Below are 18,752 nucleotides of genomic sequence, written 5' to 3' on the forward strand. Positions count from 1 at the left end.
CCTACCTATTGCTGCTGTGAGGATTAAATGCATTAATGCATGAAACGTGCCTTTCGAAGCACGCTAGGTACACAGTAAATACTCAATAAGTAGTAGGTATTATAATTTAACTACTCCATGACTCATGAGCATTCATAGTATTCTCTACACTGTTGAGTTTGTGTGAAAATTTTCATAACAAAAACCTTTACTTTTACTTTCAAAATTAATTACCAGTTGAGGGCTAGGAAAACACAAGTCATTTGTGTGCTGATTTGGACGGCGCAACACAGTATGACTACCCTCTGCTGAGAGCCAGCTGCATGCTAGACAGTCTCCTGGCACTTGCCCTAATCAGTAAATTTAATATCCTATTTCACATTCAAGGAAACAGGGAATAGGGCAGTTAAGTACAGTTTCCACGTGGGGAATCTAGAATGTGAGCATTTGTCTTCTGATCAAACTCAATGTTCTCCTACAAAATCCTGGAGGATGGTTATGTGCTTTGCAGGGAACATCAATTTTAACCCAGTCAAATGTGGTCAGGACGTCAGATGATTAGATCAAATCCCTACAGTCAGGTACAGGCGGAATTTGGCCCGAGAAAGCCAGCTGAGCAATCCTAATTCTTTCAATCCCCGTAAAGCTCGAGCTCCTCTCTCCAGGCAGCAGGGGCCAAACAGGCCAGGGCGCGCTGGCAAGGCTCCGGCCCGGCCAGGCTGAGCCTCCCTCCGCGGGGCTGCTCCGTCTCTCAACACACTGTCAGGCCAGCGACTCACCAGACTCACTACAGCCCATGCTCACTTTGCAGCTAAGCTGGCTGGGCCTTTCTCACCCTAGACTTGCAGGGCCAGACGCTTCTCTTCCAGGCCAGACGCTTCTCTTCCCGGCCAGGCGAGTCCCCATGACTTTAATCAGAATGCTTCTCTAATTTATCGAAGCCACTCAGGATTCCAATTCCAGCACATAAGGTACAATCTACTCTGTCCAATAAAACTTTCTGCAATGACAGAAATGTTCCGTCTGCACTGCCCAATATGGCACACCTTAAATTTTTTTTCAAATAAGTTTTTATTGATTTGAGAGAGAGAGAGGAAGGGGGGGGGAGAGAGAGAGAAACATTGATGTGAGACACTTTTAATTTCTCGCACTGAAAAGCTATCAAAGCCCCTATGTCTACAGAACTCAGGAGTGCACTCTTCCAGATTATTCCCAGGTCATCCCCAAGCCCTCGGAGCCTGGGCAGATTATCAGAGAAGCTTCACTCAAAAGCCACTTCTTCTCCCCACTCAGTCACACCAACCAAAAGTGAACGAACAAATAATAACCAGCAGCACTGACTGAGCATTTCCATGTGCCGGGCCCTGGGCATCTTGTTATTTCATGAAAATCTCACTGTCACCCTTAGGGCAGGTAATATCATTTCCATTTTCCAGTGAGGAAAGTGAGGAATAAAAAGCCAAAGTACCCTGCCCAGCTGGGCGTGGCTCAGCAGTTGAGCACTGACCTAGGATCTAGGAGATCGCAGTTCGATTCCCACTTGGGGCACATGCCCGGGTTGCAGGCTCGATTCCCCAGCAAGGGGCGTGCAGGAGGCAGTTGATCAATAATTCTCATCGTTGATGTTTCTCTCTCTCTCTCTCTCCCTCTCCCTTCCTCTCTCTGAAATCAATAAAGATATATTAATAAAACTTTTTAAAAATCCAAAGTACCTTGCCCAGGTCCCAGTGCTAGTGAGTGGCAAACTGGGATTTGAACCTGGCTGCCTGACCCCAGGGCTCAGGTTCAACCTTTCTATTTCCCTGGACCTTCTCAGACCCCAGCAGTCCACCCCCACCCCCCCCACCCTACCCTCCCTTTGCCTTCATGTTCAGGCTCTCTCCAGAGCTCTGGGCCACGATCACTCCTGAGTCCTCACACTCACCCTTTTATGTATAATAAGAAACATGAAATGGATGAATGCTACTCCAGCCAAAACAGAAAGAAAAGAGTAAGATAAAAGCTAAGCCAGTATCAAATTCATCACAGGCTTTTTTTAAAAGCTGTATCTTCCAAAATTAAAATTGCCAAACCAAAAAGCCTTTACTTTTGCTTTGAAATTGCTTCAAAATATGTGGTGGAAAGAGTGATATTCCTACTGGGGGTATTTTAGAATTATGCACATTAAAGAAAACTGGTTTCCAATTCAATTAATGGAAGAAGCTTGCTCTAGCCTTTTACAAATCACGGTTTACCTAGAAATGACGACAAGGTTGTATTTCATTTGGCCTGCATGGTTTTTTAAAGGAAATTTAATATGCTGCTAATGTTTAAAAACCTGCAATGATTTCACATTTAAAAAGCCTAGACTCTCACCTTTTTTTTGCATAAGATTAAGCAACACTAAGTACCTTCTGCCTTGTGGTGATGTAAGCCCTACAGGTGGGTTATGTGATTTCTGGTTTGCCACAATCCCCACCACTCCACATTGCCTCATAAGTAGTCCTTTCTCCTCTTTATCATGCAGGCCAAGCCCCTGGAGGCACCCCAGTTTGTGGCCTCTTTATAAGCAGCTCTGGACAGACAAGTAATCACGTTCAGTCCTCTCCGGTCCGACCAGTTGCAGGAAAGCACGCTCATTTCCCTGCCAAGACATTCCTATGCTCCCCCACACCCCAGAGAGGCTCTCAGTGCCCTCTCCCTATCATGCACCATCCCACCCCCAATGTCATCCAAACTACAACTCACCTGTTACTCTGTGCCACTTCGTTCTCTTTTCACAGGTGTCATAGGCACTTCCCCATTGACGCTCTCAGTCCCACTAACTGACATCAAGCTTCTCCGCTCCTTCTGATTGGACTTGTGTTCCACTTTTGTGACTCTAAACCTGAGGGGGCAAAGAGGAGATGTGATGTGTTTTGCTCTCCTAGCAAACAGGAATGACGAGTGAACACACACACACACACACAGAGCCAGAGGAGCCCCAACTATGTATTTATCAGTATTAGATAGTAGTTGGGTTTTTGTCTGTGCTTTTCTAAAGCAAATTTGGGTTAATTTTTGGGTTAAAGATTATGATTAGGGGAAAAATTTAAGAAAATTAAGGATGAGATTTTTCATTAATATTAAGAGAGAAGCCCAAGAAATGTACTCAATTTGATAGTTTTTCTAATCCATCATCATCAAATCCCTAAGTCTTTCATAATAGCCCCTCTCTAATTCTGTCCTTAAGTTCCCTTAAAAGTCTCTCAAATAAATTCTTCTTTGTCCAAAATGAGATCACCTACCATCAGGAGGAGGCTGAGGGAGTGAGAGGAGGGTGGGGAACCTCGTCACCAGAACTCTGCTCTGTAACAGTCTAAGTAATACTAGGACCGCTCCTAGTATTCTACATCCAAGAAGGAGAGCCGGACTGGGGGCATTTAAAAAAAAACAGGCTGAATCTGAGTTGAAAATTTCAGCAGATTTTTCTTTTAAAGCCAACAAAATATGCTTTGTCTAAGCAAGCTACAGGTTCTCATTGCATTCCACATTCATAAATTCCCATGACTCCGCTTCTTAATAAAGCAGTGCGGTCATGGGTTGCACTGTTTTGCTGGAAGGGGCAAACAGCCCGGCAGTTTTCCCTTGTGCTTGTGCAAAACATGATGAAATTCAATAGAATTTGAAAAACAGTAATAACAGCCAACTCTTGAGTGCATTATAAGTGCCAAAAACTGGCCTAAGACTTTTACATGACTCATCTCATTTAGTCTTCACAGCGACCCAAGGAAGCAATGTTACTGCCATCCTATTTTACAAAGGGGGGAAATGAAGCAGAGAGAGAAGCAGGCGTTTGCAAGTCATGGTACCAGGACTCAACGAGGCAGCTGCAGTGAGTCCCAGAGTCTGTCAGTGGCGAAAGTGGACCATGTATACACTACTGTCCACTGTTGCTTGGTGCTTGTCTGGCCTGGCCCAGCACGCATGCTTTTAACCAAAGTAGTGTTAGCAGTGCAGTCCCTGCGTGAGACTCAAAATCAAAACAGCAGACACTGCAAAAATGCTCCACACATAGACTGATTCATCACTTGAACTGCAAGATCTCCATATCACACATGAGTCACAAGTAAATGGTACTTTAGGAATGTAAACCCAGGACTCAGGTGAGGTGAGATAAAAGAAAAGCAGTGACAGGGATCCACATGGAGCTGACAAGCGACAGACTGGAGAGCAGTGGACCAGTTCCATTGCTTTTCTTCCTGGCACATGGCTGGACATTTCCCAGTAGCCTGGCAGTGAGGTGTGGCCCAGTGATCTGAGTTCTAGACAGTGGAATGTGAGTGAATGAAATGTGCCCTTCCAGGCCCAGCTCATTGGAACCTCTTATGAACAACCCTCTGGGTACTTTCTCCTGCTAGTGAACCTGGCTCAGCCACAGGGGGAAAGACCTTGGGACTCTGGGTGACCACCTGAAGAGCCACTTACTGACCTTTCCATCTCCACAAGTGAAATATAAATTTCTGTTTTCTAAATAGTTGAGAGCTGGGCTTAGCCTTTAGACAGAGACTGGGACTTACACCATCAGATCTGCTGGTTCTCAGGCCTTTGGACTTGGACTGAACTACACCACCAGCTTTCTGGGTCTCCAGCTCTCAGCCAGTAGATATAGGGACTTCTTGGCTTCTATAATCAATGAGCCAATTCCTATAATAAATCTCCTCTTATTTATATCTATATGTATCTATCTTATTGGCTGCTCTTCTCTGGAGACCCCTAATACAGCAAGTAATTAATGTTTTACCTCAATTAATACAACTGGCATCTGATATAGCAATAGCTACTTCTTAGGATCTCTCTGCTGTTAGAGAAATACAAAACTTGGACCAAAAAATTCCTAAAAGGCCAGAAATGTGGCCTGATCCAGGCTAAGGAGAGCATACTTGATATTAACAGTCTAGTACAGATCCACACAGCATGGCAGCCATGTTACCCAAACCCAAAGCATCCACAGGAATCTTACCTGCCCACAGAGAGGACGGTGACCTCTCCTTGACGCCTTGGGCGGCTTTCTTTGGACTTGTTGGTGGGTTTTATGAAATGCCACCGCTTGTGCCTACACCGATGACACACGTCCCTCTCAACAGCACCGCCCACTGTGTGCAGATGGTGGCCACAGATGTGCTTTCCTGGGGTGCCACCTGGTGATAAGGGCCCAGGACTCACAGGTGGGCTCCCAGGAGTGCTGGGGGTCACAGGGCTAAGGTGGGAAGGGAAAAAAAGGTAGAACTGGTTACTTAAAAGAAACACCAGCTAAGGCACTCTCTCCCCTGCCAAGTAAGAAGCAGGTTTGAATCAAAGGAAAAAAAATGCCTCTTCCAATAAAACAAATGAGCTTTGTGGACTGGTCTGAGGCAGCAAACAACTCTTAGGACTATGCAGTGACAGCTCGTTTTAAACAGCAATGATGTGATTGATCACCTCGAGAGTGGAATTAGCTGGCTGGAAGGAAACCACTGCTTCTAACGATGATACGCTGTTTGTCTTTAAAGTATTAGGTTTCTTCCTAAACTGATCTCTATTCTCATGCGATCATACTAATTTCTCACAAGGAGCAAAGTGCCTGCCTAGATTTCTAAGCAAAGAGATACCCTGGAGGATTGATAAACTTAAATTCCCATCAAATTATCCAATGACTAAAGATAGAATATTTGATCCAATTGACCATTGCATCAAAAAAAGAGAAAGCTTTTATCCCTGGATGGTGTGGTTCAGTTGGTTGGAGTGTCATCCCGTACACGGAAGGGTCACAGGCTCGATTCCCAGCTGGGGCATATGCCTAGGTTGCTGGTCCACGGTTGGGGCATGTATGAGAGGCAACGAACCAATGTTTCTCTCATATCTATATTTTTTCTCTCTCTCTCCCCCTTCCCCTCTCTCTAAAAAATAAAAACAATCAGTATCCTGGGGGGGAAGTGGGGGGAGAAAGCTTTTAGGTTGAGATACCAAAAGTGATGCCCAAAAGAAATGCTGGAGTTGGCAATAGTAATAATAAAAACAGCTAACATAGTATTCTAAGCATTTGATAAATGTTAATTCATCTTTACAGAACCTTATGAGGTAGGTATCAATTTCCTCATTTTAAAATTTTGAGGCTCTGAGTTTAATAAATTGCTCAAGGTCTCACAGCTAATAAGTAAGGGATCTGAGGTCCAAATCTAATCTAAGAAGTCTAATTCTAGAAATCATGACCTTAATCATCACATAGTGCTTCAGAAACAGGGAGATCACTTTGATAATCTGGAAGAAATCCAGCAAGACCATCTAAAATATGAAAAAGCAGAAGTATGCAGGCCAGGGATTGGCTGCTTTCAAAAGGTACACGTTAGGGCTCTGGTCCGCTGGAAAAGAAGGAATTAAAACAGGGCAGGCCAGTCCGACAGGGAACTAGCCCTCTGACGTGGTGTAAGTGGGTGTAGGTGGGTAGAGGTGAGGCGACCGGTCACAGCAGAGCCTGACACCTAAGACTGTGCCCGGAGCCCCAGAGGCACATGGAAGGCTATGACGCACAAACCAGCCTTTACGCTGCAGAAATAGCCACTTGCACATTAAAAAGAAGTGCAGCCCAGCAGCCCATGATTAAAAGATCCTCTCAAATATCACAGATAACCAATACCTTCCCAGTGCTCTTTAGGGATGCTCTTTAGATCACTGAAATAAAAACACACAGCAGCAGCTTTCTGGGGCAAAACAATGTTAAATGAACTCCACACAGTAGAAGGTTGAATTCCAAAGTTCAACAACAGTCATTCAACAAACATTTATCAAATACCCACAGTGTATAAAACCCAGGAAAGGAACCACATGATGCCCAAATATGACAGAGGCAAAGATACCATGAGCTAACCCAGTCCTAACACCAGGTGTCTGTGCTCAGAGCTGGAACATGGGAGAAATCATAGCTCATATGTGTTTAAAAACACCACTTCCTGCACTGAGTTACCTCGATAAAGTGCAAAGCTAACATGGCCAGTTTGACAAGCACGTATTAAATATTTAAAATATGCTGGGTGCGCCCTGGCTGGTGTGGCTCAGTTGCACTGAAAGGTTGCTGGTTCAATTCCCGGTCAGGGTACATGCCCCAATTGTGAGCTCAATCCTGAAGTAGGAGGTAAGCAGAAGGAAGCTGATTGCTGTTTTGCTCTACAATCGATGTTTCTCTCTCTCCCTTCCTCTCTAAAAATCAATTAAATATATATACATACAAACATATATATATGCTTTAAAAAATTTTTTTAAAAATTAATAAAATACGCTGGGTGTACCACCCACAGAGTAAGCAGAAAAAGGTCCAAACTCCTTGCCACGTCATTCAGTCCCAAAATGCCTTCCTGGCCCTTCTTGTTACGTCCACAACACGTTCTCTGACCATCCCAGACTGAACCTTTCCAGGTGCATCCCATACTTTCCTGCTCCAGGGCCTTTTATCCTGGACTTTCTCTGCCTACAAGCAGCCCCTGCCTCTCATCTCTGCTTGTCACACGCCTGACTCAGATGGCACTCCTTTGGAAGCTTCCCTGGCCTCCCGCTGGCCCCATGGAGCCCTGGGTCCTTACTTCTCCCACAGCACTCACACGCACTCCACCACAAGGGCGCACACTGTCTCCATCGCCCACTAGACTGTGTCCTCCACGGACCTGAAGGCCCAGTTCCAGACAGTACCCAGGACACAGCAGGCACTCAATAAATGCTCCTTATTGGAGAAATGAGAAATTATGTAAAAATACAGTTCCATAATTAATTAAGAAGGACTATGATGCTCAACAACAACAAGCAAAAACTGGCAGTCCAAAAACAGAACTTAGCAAGTGCCCCCAAACCAGCCCTGTTTCCTATTAATCCTCATTGTTCATGGAGGTCTTTCAATGCCAGAGATATCTTGTATTCCTTATAATAACCTAGTAAAGTGGGTGCAGTGGTCATCTCCATCTCATAGAAGATGGAACGTGAGCTCAGAGTGGTCAGTTAACTTCCCCAAGAAGATGCCCAATAAGTCATGGAGGTGAGACTCAACCCAGGTCCCCAGTCCACTTCCTCCACCACCATTCTCCACCACAGCAATTCTCAACTGGGATGAATCTGCCTCCAAGGGACACTGACAATGTGCCCAGACATTCTGGAAGGAGGGGGACACTGGCATCCAGTGAGCAGAGGCCAAGAATGTTGTTGAGCACCCCAGTGCATAGGGCAGTTCCCCTCAGCAAATAATTATCTGGCCCAAATGTCAACTGTGCCAATGCTGGGAAACCTGCTATAGCTGACAACTGAAAAAAATGTCCCATACATGGGGAGGGAGCACTCACCTTTCAGGGTCACACGGGCTGTTATCTGCTACCATTGCCTTTAAAACATCAGCGTTTGCTAAGGGAAAAAATGTGAAGAATTAAAATAGCATGAGAAAGATAAGTAATAAAAGAATTATCACATCAGAAAGCTGTTGGAAAAACACCTGATTGAGTTCATTCAGTTCAGAGATGAGGCTCTGGGGCCCCAGAGAAGGAGGGTCTTTCCTATGGTAACGCCAGGATGTGGCACCATCTGCCAACAACTTTCACCACGTGGGAACTGAGGACTGAGTGACAGAGAGTCCACACAGAGGAAAGCAGATCCAGTAGAGAGCTGTTTCCTACACATCATCACGATATAACACAGAAGACATTTCTTCGTCCTCTCAAACCACAGGGAATATTAAATGTGGCTGCTCCAGGGCATTCAGCTCACTTTGCTAAGAATGTAATAAAATACATCTTCAGAGACCTTGTGTTTGGAAATGCATTAGGGCATCCTCACTGATAGTCATGAATGATTTCTATGTGCCCAAATAATAACCTCTCAACTCTGGATACCCAAATTCTTCCCACACAAAATCCCATATGATACAATTTTCCAGGTAGGTTGTTTGGCTTCTCTCTGCTTCCTGATCACACAAGACCGTAACTGAGGCCAGATCGCTCAAAATTTCAAGTGCTGGTCACACATACAAGATACCAAATATGGACTAAGTTAAATTAAACTCTTAATGTTAATTTTTTTTAAAATCCATTTTGTATATGGCTGTCAATGAAAGCAAACAGAATCTAAGCTTCTGGCCCCCATTCAATCCGCTCAGGCATGAGCCTCTTCTAGTGAGCGGTCAAGCTCCTAGGGATAGAAGGCTGAAGAGATGCTCAAGTTTCTCTCGAGTGTTTAACTGGCAAGGCCAGATGTTATTACTGACTCCTGACCTTTCCATTGATTTGTAAAGCACTGTTCTCATGACCAACCACAACAAATCCTCTAGAAAAAAAGAATGAAAAGTCACTATTTACCATGCGAGCTAACACCACTTAGCATGTGACATCTCAGATGACACCCCTACTGGAGGGAAATTAACTCTGGCTCCAACTGCTGCTTTTGCACTTCACCATTTAACTGTTTATACAGCGTTTCTCAACTTTTTTTTTTCATTGTTGTCCCACCCAGGAATCTTCTTTGACATTTCTTCTCTAATCATCTTCCCATGAAATGATAACCCTACAGATACATCTTTTTGTGTACTATACGTATATGTGTTTTATATATCAATATTAAGTTTTTTGCCCCAAAATCTTGCAAATGCATGTGGTCTTTTTAAAAAGAAATATTAATCAACAAACTAAAAGAAATATTTTTTTGCCCTTCAAGACTCTGTGAGGATGCCCTAATACATTTCCAAATGCAAGTTTTGCTCTAAATAAGACTCTTGTCATGACAAGGAAAGTACTGAAATGGATTGTCAGTATCTTCTCCCCCATGACAATGAACACACGTTAGTTACCCTGAGAGGCAAATTTAAGTATAGTCTAGTGATGTCACTCATTTTACCTTTTGACTAACATTAAAGACTCAGAAAAATGATTTTTTTCAGATAAAGGGTTTGCCAGTTGACACTTATAGTCTGCCATGATTTACCAATCTTCAAAACTATAAACAGAAAGGAAGGCAAACAACCACAAAAAACGTTAAGACACAGACAGCACTAACAGCACTCACTTATGAGAATGGGGTTTTCAAAAACCAAAGTTTAAATAGGTGCCTGAGAAAATTAACCATCTGTAGAATGATGACCTCCTTTAGAAACATCGAATTATAAAATGATCCCTGGAAGATTATTAAAACATATTAAAACCATTACTAAAACTTACATTTTATAGAATTGTGCTGTTCCTCATGTGTTCATGTACTCCTACACCTCACCCTTAGCTCTTAGAAATAATTAGTGAACAGCTCCTTTCTTCGCTATGAGGGAAGTCTTTAATAGTAGACATGAGTTTCTATGCAAATATCATCCACACCCACCCTCACAGAGGAGGTTTGGTGTGTGGGATGGACACACACACACACACACACACACACACACACACACACACACTTGTCTTCCAATCTATACCAGGGAGTGAACTTCAGTAATCTGTCCCTTGGGAACATTTTTGGTTTCCTGTGATGAGAAAACTTTCTAACATAATACCACCGTTAGGACTTACACACATGCTTTAATCCGGTTGCAAAATTACTTATATAAAAGAGCAATAATCTAACTAAATCCTACTGAATATATCTCTTCTTCTTGCATATCACTCATAACTCCAATAAGTCATAAACGACCATTTCTCCTACACTTGTCAACATTCTGTCAACTACGGCTCCCTTCATGGGTTTCCAGGGAACAGAAAGAGAGAGTTACAGGGAAAGAAAACCTGTTAAGAACAGGGGAAATTTTCTCATGGGCAGCAAATTTTCAGGAAATGCTTCCTCTCTTCTTTCCTTTCTGCCTGATAATATGCATAAAGCAATCAAAATCAGGCAGGGGGAAAAAGCCGTTTTCTCTCCCACCACTACTCTCTTCAACGTTTTCCCTTACAATCAAGGCAAATTTCAAAAGCAAGAACTACCACTGCCATCAGCAAAATGAGAGTGCCTGGTACGTGCCAGTCACTGGGTAAAAGCTTTACCAACCTCACCACGTGGGACTTTCCTGACAACTCTGACAGCAGACAGAATTATTACCCTCATTTTACAAATACATAGACTGAGGCCTAAAGCTTATAACTGTCTGGCCAGAGTCACACAGGTACAGTGACAGGCCTGGACACAAACCCTGGGCTACCTGACTCTATGTCACCCCAATGTTCTTCCTACCCTAACGATTAATAGTTCAATGGTTGACAGAATGTCTGCATAACCATTAGGGCAAGTTTCAGAGACCTACAGTAATCTGTAAAGGAATCCTTTCTGCCGTAATATAAATTGCAATAAGAATTTCATAACGGGATCCCTCTGCCTACTGTGAATAATCAGGGGCACTTGGAGACTAATCAAGTGCTGCAGTTATTCCAAGACTTGAGATTAGGAGGAAAATAATCGGCACTCAAGTCGGCTGGGAAATTCATCCTTCAAGAGATAGACATCTAAACCAACCTGATTTGCAACATTCAAGACGTGATATGTTCAAACCACAAACAAGACGGTCACCATGAGTACAGGTGAAATGCTACTCCATTAGTCAAATTAAAGATACAAAGCAGAAGACTAGTCATACATCATGATGGCAAATGGTTTAAAATACGTAAATATAGGCAAAGTAAACCTAAATAAATGTGGGAAATGGTACTGGATGAATTGTACTTAATTTTATTCCTTTTTTTTTTAGTTTTAAAGGTTATGCTATGGTGTGCTTACAATTAAAAGGAATTATAAAGTTAACACCAACAGAGAGGTCTAAATTGATAGTAGGTTCAGAGTCTTAATGACAAGGGCAAAGGTAAAGTAGAAAAAGCTGTGCTCTATGGGGATTTAGGTCTCAAAGGCACTGAAAGGGCTAGGTTCTAACTGACAGGAGACCCGAGTATGTAACTAGCCACCCAGCTGTGGTTTGGGCACAGGCTTGAAGCCAGAGAGGGCCACAGACAGGAAAGGGGTGTCCTCTGAGATCGGATGTCCCCTGGTGGCCAAGGAGGGCCAAGGGCTGCACAAGAGATCAAAATCCCCCCATTCGCACAGGTCGCTGGCCATGTCACAGGCAGGGTAAAGAACCAGGGGGAGAGGGTAAAGAACCAGACAGGGGGGGAGCAGAGAGAAAGAATGACAACAGTGCCTTGGGCATTACCCCAGCACACCGACTGGGAATCAAGGCGGCTGAAACAAAGAGGCTACTCTCCAAAAGGACAGGGCGTAATTCAAAAAGAGAACAGGCCTATTTGCCCTTGAGTGTGGGAGGTGAGGAAATGATACAGAATGCTTGCTCCAGGGACCCCAATTCCCCTCGGTTATAATCAAGAGCAGGGCCGCTGCTGGCACCAACCTGCCACACACCGGTTGTGGGACCTTAGGCAAGTTTCCTACCCTCTGATCCTCAGCTGCCTCATCTGCAAAATAGGGTGGTAACAGGGCATACCTCATCAGGTAGTTCTGAGAATTCAATGCATTAATGTTTCCAGAATTTTACAAACTACCCCAGCTGTATACTTGAACCCTTTGAAGGAGGAAGTTTACCATCCCTATTTCCTACAACCACAAAAGAGGCAGTAAGAGCAAGTGGTTGGTTAAGCATAGACTATGGAGTCAGATGCAGAGTTCCAATCTCAGCTCCACCACTTGCCAGCAAGTTAATTAAGCACTGGGGGCCTCAGTCTCTCAGCTGTAAAATGGGAAGAAAATACCTGAATCACAGATTGTTAGTCCCTGAAAAGCCCTTGGAACAGTCCTGGCATGCAGCCAACAGTCAGTGCGCACTTTTAAGTTATTCATAAGAACTTCAGCCCCTGGCAAAGTTTCCACAGGTGACTGACTTCAATCACTTCAGCGCCTCATCCAGCACTCACTAATCTAGGAGCTGCTTCGGCTCTCAGAAGCCCAGGTCCCAAAGGCCTCCAAGCTCCCCAAAGCCACGGGCATAGGAGCAGTGAAGCGGTCATCCAACGCCTTACTCTGAGTGCTCCTGTAACGGCTGAAGCTTCTATGCCAAGAACATGTTTGTGCATTTCTTGTGCAAATTAAAAACCACTTCTCTATGTGAAAGAAACATGCACCCTCGAGTGTCAAGAATAGCATCACCAAATATTGTTCCCTGAAGGAAGGTCTCTGGATGACAAATTAAAATGCAAGCATTCTGGTCTTGTTTGCTCTTATGTTAAACAACATTCTATTAAGTCCGGTTATCTGGTTTAACATCCTGTAGAAACTGAAAGCTACAAATTAGAAGAGAGGAGAGGCGACATTGTACATTTGAGAGAGACCCAGATCAGGCTATGCTGTTCACTGACAGTGTGAACTCAACTACCTGGAGCCTTCGTTTCTTCATCTATAAAATGGACATAATACTAACTTTAGAGATATTTTGAGGATTAAGTGAAATTACACATATAAAGCACCTAGATCTACGACAAATACATCAAGCACACTCTAAAGAACAGTGAAACTTATGCTGAAGCCCAACAAACGGCTGCTTCTCTAAGTCAAAAACACTGACTGGCAGCCTGGGCCAGGAGGAAGCCCTTGTTGATAGAGAGGATACAGGGTCACGGGTCCCCAGGGCAGAAAAGCAGATGTTTATTAGCAACACAGAGGCATTTCAACTTCTAGACAACTGGCCCAGTGCATCAGTAGACACCATATGAGCCAGCACCGAGGAGAGAAGACGGTGCCCGAGGACAACATTTTTTCAATTCTCATGAGAATTCAAAGGATGGAGATCTGCAGCTACTGAGTATGTGGGCAAGGAGTTGCACAAACCTCAAAAGTCACTGAGGGCATGGAAGCATCCTGTGGTAATAATAACCAGCGTTCAGGGCAATGACCCTGATGTATCTAATCAAGATTAAGGTACCCCTCCACTAAAGAAGATGGAGGGGTAGAGTGGTCAGAATACATCTCAGAGGGAAAATGCTTAAATCCATAAAGGTTAAACGTTTTTAAAGTTTGTACACTTAAGAATGGATCAGAGAACAGACAAATCCATAACGACAGAAGGCAGAGCAGTGGCCAGTGGATAGTGGGGAAGGGGCTGAGAATGGAGAGGGCTGCTTAATGAGCTTCAGTTTGGGACGAAGGAGTTCCAGAACTAGAGCGGGGACGGCCGTACAACACCTGGAGCATACTTAATACCAATGAATTATGCACTTTACAATGGATATCATGGTAAATTTTACGTGACGCGTATTTCACCATAAATTTCTTTAAAGCACAGAACATTAGTAGATAATATTTGAGCACCTATCATACTGTGCACTTTATGTGCAGCAAGTATGTCACAGGAATGCAATGAGCTAAGTGTTGTTATTACCTTCATTTCACAAAGGAGGAACTGAGGTAGTGTAACTTCCCCCACATTGAGGCGAGGCAGGATTGAAGATAAACTGTCACCTCCAGGGCTGACTCCGCAACCCTCAGGCCAACCGACTCTTAGAAAACTCACTTATTGAAATGCTCGTGGTTGGACAACGCTGGAAGCTGAGCTCAGGTGAAGGTGCTGCCGATAACTTCAGAAAAGCAACAGGACAGGCCATACAAATCCTGACTTTTCCAAGCAGGTTTTTAATAAAATGCATGAATACTGAATTGTTCCAGAACACTAAAACAGCCATACCTTCATTCTTCATGATGTAGTGGACAATTTGCCCAACGGTGTCACTATTTTCATTCATGCTGTCATTCAACTCTACAAGAGAAAGGGGAGGGAACAATGGGTTACAGTTGGTCACCTGCATCAAGTCAATGAGACATTCAGTCTTAGAGTCCAAGACTCCATTGAACAGTCTCCAGAAACTCAGGCAATCACCAAGGGTGCTAAGAACCTAGGCTTCCTTCTGTCAGCTCCCAACTGCCTGAGGCAGAGCACGCAGGACTCCCTGGGCCTAACAGACAGAGTAGCAGACTTGTCCCTCAGTCTCTTCTCAAGTCCAATGCCCACTCACTTTCCAAGGCAACCATTTCATGCATTGATAACAGCCCACACTATTATTTCTCTCTCAACATTTGTTAAACCCGTAGGGGAAATCGAAGCTAATTGAAAGAAAAAAAATTCTCCTTGGATTATTTTAATTACAAGTGAACTATGTAAATGCAGGATTTTTCTAAATTGGGTAACGTATCATTCATCCATGTTTATAAGACTCTCCTTTTGTTGAAATACACTTCCAAATGATCTAAATTTTGGCCATGGCTATTTGCCCACAAACTCAGTTTACTTTGGGAGACTACATAAGTGATAGTGTTTGAGAAAGAAAAACAATCAAACCTCTACTCTGAAACTGATCTGTATAATTTGTTTTAGTAAAACAAGAAGGAAGAGGGAGGGTTGAAACACTCCCTCCTAGTTCACAGAGAAGGAGCCGAGGCGTGTGATGTTCTACGCGTGTATCTGGAAGTGTCTTCCTCCTGCAGGGAGGTGCCTGTCTGGTTGGACAGCACAATGCTGACTGCTGGCCAACCTACAGGGCGTCTAGGGAGGACACGAGGGGGCGGTCCGCTTTCTGTTGACAAACACCCAGCTCTGGTTTGCTCATAAGCTTGTTATGACTCATCCTGTAACCGTGTTCTTTCTCTGCCTCAAAGGTCAGTGGGGGAGGGAAAAACCAACAGGCCAGCAAGCTGGCAAGGAATGAGGAAGCTCCCCCCCCACCCTTGGGCTGGCTTGGAGGGTGACCTACTTGCTGCAAATGTCCCCTTCTTCAAAACCTTCCCTGTGAGGAGCTGAAAGGGGTATGGAGAGTTATCTACAACTCCCCAAGGCTCAAGTCAGGAAATGTCCCTAAAAGATGGTTAGAAAGAACATCCGTGGAGAAAACAGAATTTCACCTCGTAGGTTTTTCTAAATACTACCCAACAACTCCATGTTAAGATGAAAAGGTGAGTCACCCTAATGTTAATACTAAGGCACCAGCTTGCCAGTCTCATACTGCACTATTCACATAATCATTAATTTAAACAACATAAACTCCAATCTCATAGATTTAAGACAGGACTCCCCGGGCAAAAGTAATATCCCCTAAATGGTGAGATCTATGGAATTTTCCCATGATTTTAATTAGAATCTAATTCAATAATAGTGGTAAGAATTAATATTGACTGAGCCACCATCTGTGTTACACATTACATCATCTTCTCTCTAAATTTCTCAATAATTCTATGAGGTAGAGATTACTATATGCATATAAATGAAATAACCATTTTAATTAAAGTGGCATTACATTAATTAAAATTAAATTTCAGTTAAATTATACATAGCAGAGACTCAAAGCATATGTAACTTGCCCAAGGCCATAGGCAAGTAAGAGTAATTACCTGGTAGGTATTCAATAAATGAAAGCCAGGTTTCAAACGCTAGGTGTGGTTACTGTGACATCCACACTGTCACTTACCATACCACCTGCTATTAACATGGATCATCTTGCCTCACAGAGATGGAATATATATACGTGTGTGTGTGTACACCTGGTTTCTTATTTAAAAATCGTCCCCACCCACACTCCCATAAAAAGAATCCGGATTACTCACCTATCTTTTCATCCTTTGCGTCTTCCACATCTTGCTCAGCTTCTGTTGTACAACGATAGCCTTTCTTCTTAAGCAGGTGGCAGATGAGGACACCAAAGAGACCCATGATGAAGAACACGGGGACAAGCGCATACGCAATATATTCCGGGTGTCCGCTCCCAGTGTTGTCAGTGGGCGATGGTGTCGTCTCCGTTCTGGAGTGCAGTGTGTGGCTGCCACCATTGTCTGGAGGAAGAACATGCATGGCTGTGTCAGATAAAACCCCAGGACCTTGGGACATGTTCACATTAAATCTGAGTCTGCTCCCAAGGCCACGGGCCATGCAGACACTGGTGGGTCTGGCAGTTCAGGAGCACAGGGTGACGGCCCAGGTTTGGGCTAACACAGTGCCATCCTGTCGCTGCTACTCATAAGCTGGGTTCCACCCTGAATAACTCTTTCTACAACCTCTACAAGCCACCCTCTGCTTCTTTATCTGTAAGGGGACCTATGCAGCGGGGAATAAAAGTTCAGCTAGTGAAGGGCCCAGCACAGAGCAAACACATAATCACTGGGCGGTATTACGAGCACAGGTTCATGTGCCGGCACCACCTCTTAGCAGCTGTGTGGCACTGAACAATGACAAGAACAATGGCTTGGCTTCACTGTGAAATGGCCATACTAATAGTCCTATGCCCCCCTTCTGGAGTTGTTACGAAGATGAAATAAATCAATACACAGGAAACATTTAGAACCATTTCTGCAACGCAGGAAATGCTCATCACATGCCAAGCACCATGCAAGGCACTTGTGACATATCGCTGGGCAAGAAGAACAAAGGCCCCTGTCTCAGGGAGCTTCCTAGGAGGATTCAGCAAACTGACAGATGCACAAAATGGAAAGGGGGAAAATCCAGGATGGCATTAAGATTTTGGACCAGGGGCACAAACATAAAAATGAAAGCCTATGCACTTGTTTACTCATTCACTGATCCAGGTTAGCACTTACGGCATGCCCATTACGCGAAGAGCTCCGTGCTGGCAGCTGGGTAGAGACTGACAAATAACAGCTTGGCCAGTGCCATCCTGAAGCTTAGAGGGTAGCACTGGGAACAGCCACCAAACAAGCCAACACGTGGGCAGATCATGACAGACTGGGACAAATGCCATGGAAGTTATGCATGGGGCAGCAGAAAGAAAAACAATGACAGTGGGGTCCTATTTTTATGACTTCAAAAATAAGGCCAGCTGGGAAGGGGCCATCTCTGGGAGGAAAGAAGAAATCTGCTTTTAGACATGTCAAAGTGCGGACTTACACCAGAGGCAGTGGGATATCTGAGCAGGCCAGCTGGGTGCCAGTTAGGCTCCTACATAGGAAAGTAAGTAACCTAAGTAAGATATGGCCAATTATGATAACAAAGAGCCGATGGTGTAGAACACCAGCCAAGTGCCAGTTCATGGACACAAAATGCAGAGAGATTATCAAACAAAGGAGGGGGTCAGGTAGAATGAAGATTGAAGAAAAATATGGGCTCTGATGGAAATGAAGTCTCATCATTTGAAATACTCAGATTATGAAGTGATAAAATGAGGTTTTCTACATCAAAAAGATTCACACATGTTGCTTAAGAAACCCCAAAATTGGAAAGCTGGGTACATTTAATTTCGAACTCTCTCAAGAGTATTTCGGTGAAAAAAGAATCTGTGTTGTAATGATTACATGAGGGGCAAATACATTTCATCAGCGCAGCAAACATATCAAACAGGAGCTTAATTTGCAAATCATGGAGCATAGAACAAAGGGCTATCTCTCTTTCACATAGAAATATCCATTATCTCAGAACCTGAACATGAAAGGAAAGTGCTGGTTTCTTAGGTTTGTAGAAAGCTGCATTCATTATCAGACAACCTCTAGAATTTCAGATAACCTATATATTTGTTAACCTGTATTTTTCAACTTATATTTTTTCTGATTTCTCTTCCAAGAATCAAGATAATGAATGAATGAATGAATGAATGAATGAATGAATGCACACACTAAACATATGCAAATATATCACCTAAATGAGGGTTTGGCTCAAGCCTTACTTTCAGTGAAACCCAGAAGCATTTCTTTAACTCCTTTTATAATTCTAAATAAGTTTTATTTATTGATTCCTTTTTACTCACAGATTCCATACACTGGGAATAGGTGAAGCAGGCAGGGAGTGAAGCCTGAGAGGGTTTACTCAGAATCAGACTGTTTCAATCTGAGAAAGATCAATT

General features: G+C 43.6%; 1 protein-coding gene across 1 annotated transcript in view; it reads right to left on the bottom strand.

The window, feature by feature from the left end:
* RELL1 (RELT like 1) overlaps window positions 1–18,752 on the bottom strand; it is a 65,910-nt gene that overhangs the window by 16,723 nt on the left and 30,435 nt on the right. The window contains exons 2-6 of the mRNA XM_081140282.1: window positions 16,510–16,734; window positions 14,600–14,671; window positions 8,301–8,358; window positions 4,961–5,197; window positions 2,707–2,845 (exon numbers count right to left, since the gene is read on the bottom strand). Coding sequence (XP_080996408.1) covers window positions 2,710–2,845; window positions 4,961–5,197; window positions 8,301–8,358; window positions 14,600–14,671; window positions 16,510–16,734 — 728 coding nt within the window. The 3' untranslated portion in view covers window positions 2,707–2,709. The remainder of the gene's footprint in view (window positions 1–2,706; window positions 2,846–4,960; window positions 5,198–8,300; window positions 8,359–14,599; window positions 14,672–16,509; window positions 16,735–18,752) is intronic.

The sequence above is a fragment of the Miniopterus schreibersii genome (genome assembly GCF_964146895.1).
Source record: "Miniopterus schreibersii genome assembly, chromosome: 1".
NCBI classification, from domain to species: domain Eukaryota; kingdom Metazoa; phylum Chordata; class Mammalia; order Chiroptera; family Miniopteridae; genus Miniopterus; species Miniopterus schreibersii.